Genomic DNA, 2,296 nt, shown 5'->3' on the forward strand with positions numbered 1-2,296 from the left:
TGTGTGTGTGTGTGTCAGACACTAGCGCAGCGTGACATCAGCGTGTGCTGATGGAGGGTTCGGGCCCCCAAGGGTGTGTGTGTGTGTGTCAGACACTAGCGCAGCGTGACATCAGCGTGTGCTGATGGAGGGTCCGGGCCCCCGAGGGTGTGTGTGTGTGTCAGACACTAGCGCAGCGTGACGTCAGCGTGTGCTGATGGAGGGTCCGGGCCCCCGAGGGTGTGTGTGTGTGTGTGTCAGACACTAGCGCAGCGTGACGTCAGCGTGTGCTGATGGAGGGTCCGGGCCCCTGAGGGTGTGTGTGTGTGTGTGTGTCAGACACTAGCGCAGCGTGACGTCAGCGTGTGCTGATGGAGGGTCCGGGCCCCCGAGGGTGTGTGTGTGTGTGTGTGTCAGACACTAGCGCAGCGTGACGTCAGCGTGTGCTGATGGAGGGTTCGGGCCCCCGAGGGTGTGTGTGTGTGTCAGACACTAGCGCAGCGTGACGTCAGCGTGTGCTGATGGAGGGCCCGGGCCCCCGGGGTGTGTGTGTGTGTGTCAGACACTAGCGCAGCGTGACGTCAGCGTGTGCTGATGGAGGGTCCGGGCCCCCGAGGGTGTGTGTGTGTGTGTGTCAGACACTAGCGCAGCGTGACGTCAGCGTGTGCTGATGGAGGGTCCGGGCCCCCGAGGGTGTGTGTGTGTCAGACACTAGCGCAGCGTGACGTCAGCGTGTGCTGATGGAGGGTCCGGGCCCCCGAGGGTGTGTGTGTGTGTGTGTGTCAGACACTAGCGCAGCGTGACGTCAGCGTGTGCTGATGGAGGGTTCGGGCCCCCGAGGGTGTGTGTGTGTGTCAGACACTAGCGCAGCGTGACGTCAGCGTGTGCTGATGGAGGGCCCGGGCCCCCGGGGTGTGTGTGTGTGTGTCAGACACTAGCGCAGCGTGACGTCAGCGTGTGCTGATGGAGGGTCCGGGCCCCCGAGGGTGTGTGTGTGTGTGTGTCAGACACTAGCGCAGCGTGACGTCAGCATGTGCTGATGGAGGGTTCGGGCCCCCGAGGGTGTGTGTGTGTGTGTGTCAGACACTAGCGCAGCGTGACGTCAGCGTGTGCTGATGGAGGGTCCGGGCCCCCGAGGGTGTGTGTGTGTGTGTGTCAGACACTAGCGCAGCGTGACATCAGCGTGTGCTGATGGAGGGTTCGGGCCCCCGAGGGTGTGTGTGTGTGTCAGACACTAGCGCAGCGTGACGTCAGCGTGTGCTGATGGAGGGTCCGGGCCCCCGAGGGTGTGTGTGTGTGTGTGTGTCAGACACTAGCGCAGCGTGACGTCAGCGTGTGCTGGTGTGCTGATGGAGGCTCCGGGCCCCCGAGGATGTCTGAGCACAGGGTCTCGACGGCGTCCAGCCGCTGGATCTGCACGAGGCGGGTCAGCAGGTCCGGGATGCTGTAACCCGCGGTGCTGACGCGGTCGAAGAGCTGCATGCCGTCGCTCATGCCGCCGATCTCGTCGCGCTTCAGCCCGAAGCTCTCCGCCAGGTGCCGCCACGTCTTCACCACTGCTTTATCTGCGCTGTAGGTGGAGCTCAGCATCCGGCTGGTGCGCTCCAGGCAGTCGAACGGCAGCTCCGTCGGGCTCAGACCTGCGCGTCAACAACAACAACAACAACAACAACATCAACATCATAAGAATGACACCAGGGGCCTGGACCATGAAGCCGGTTTATGTGGCTAGCCAGGTATGTTTAGTTTAGTTTGCGCCATGAAAGTGGTTTGGCTTTTAGCGCGTTCATCGCCATAGTAACTAACACTCCATGGCTAACCGAGTCAGGTCATGTTCCGCAAACCGAACTTGGACCAATCAGCTGTGAGCAAAGTGTCACATGTCTGATGCGATAGTCACTCCCCCTGTTTCTACTCCAAATTAAAGGTCCCTACATAGCAAATGATTTTTAAAGACAAAATCGTCTGGCTTTTAGTAACGCTTATTTAGAATAATTTGTGTAACTAATTTATATAATTATTAATCGATCACACATGTTCAACTTTAGTTGATCAATTATTACTACGCACGGTTTAAAGCAATAAATATATAAAAGGTAATATAAATAAACGTTAGAATCAATAGATAAAGCTATAAAATGACTACATGTGAGCTTAAAAGTTTAATTCTCTCTAAACCTTTATCCACTGTATAAACTAACTTCCTTTAGTTTTCCTCTTTCTTAGACTGCTATTTTCTTCTTGCTGTGTAAATTTGTTTAAATTCGTCATATTTTTCAATCTGGTAATATTCTGCAGAAGAGAGAAGTGAATCTCG

General features: G+C 56.0%; 1 protein-coding gene across 1 annotated transcript in view; it reads right to left on the reverse strand.

Moving 5' to 3' along the window:
- Positions 1-1,245: 1,245 nt before the first annotated feature.
- Positions 1,246-2,296, reverse strand: part of edar (ectodysplasin A receptor) — a 64,698-nt gene continuing 63,647 nt past the window's right edge. Inside the window, exon 12 of the mRNA XM_079619671.1 lies at positions 1,246-1,619. Coding sequence (XP_079475797.1) covers positions 1,285-1,619 — 335 coding nt within the window. The 3' untranslated portion in view covers positions 1,246-1,284. The remainder of the gene's footprint in view (positions 1,620-2,296) is intronic.

The sequence above is a fragment of the Phoxinus phoxinus genome (assembly GCF_949152265.1).
Source record: "Phoxinus phoxinus genome assembly, chromosome: 7".
NCBI classification, from domain to species: Eukaryota; Metazoa; Chordata; class Actinopteri; order Cypriniformes; family Leuciscidae; genus Phoxinus; species Phoxinus phoxinus.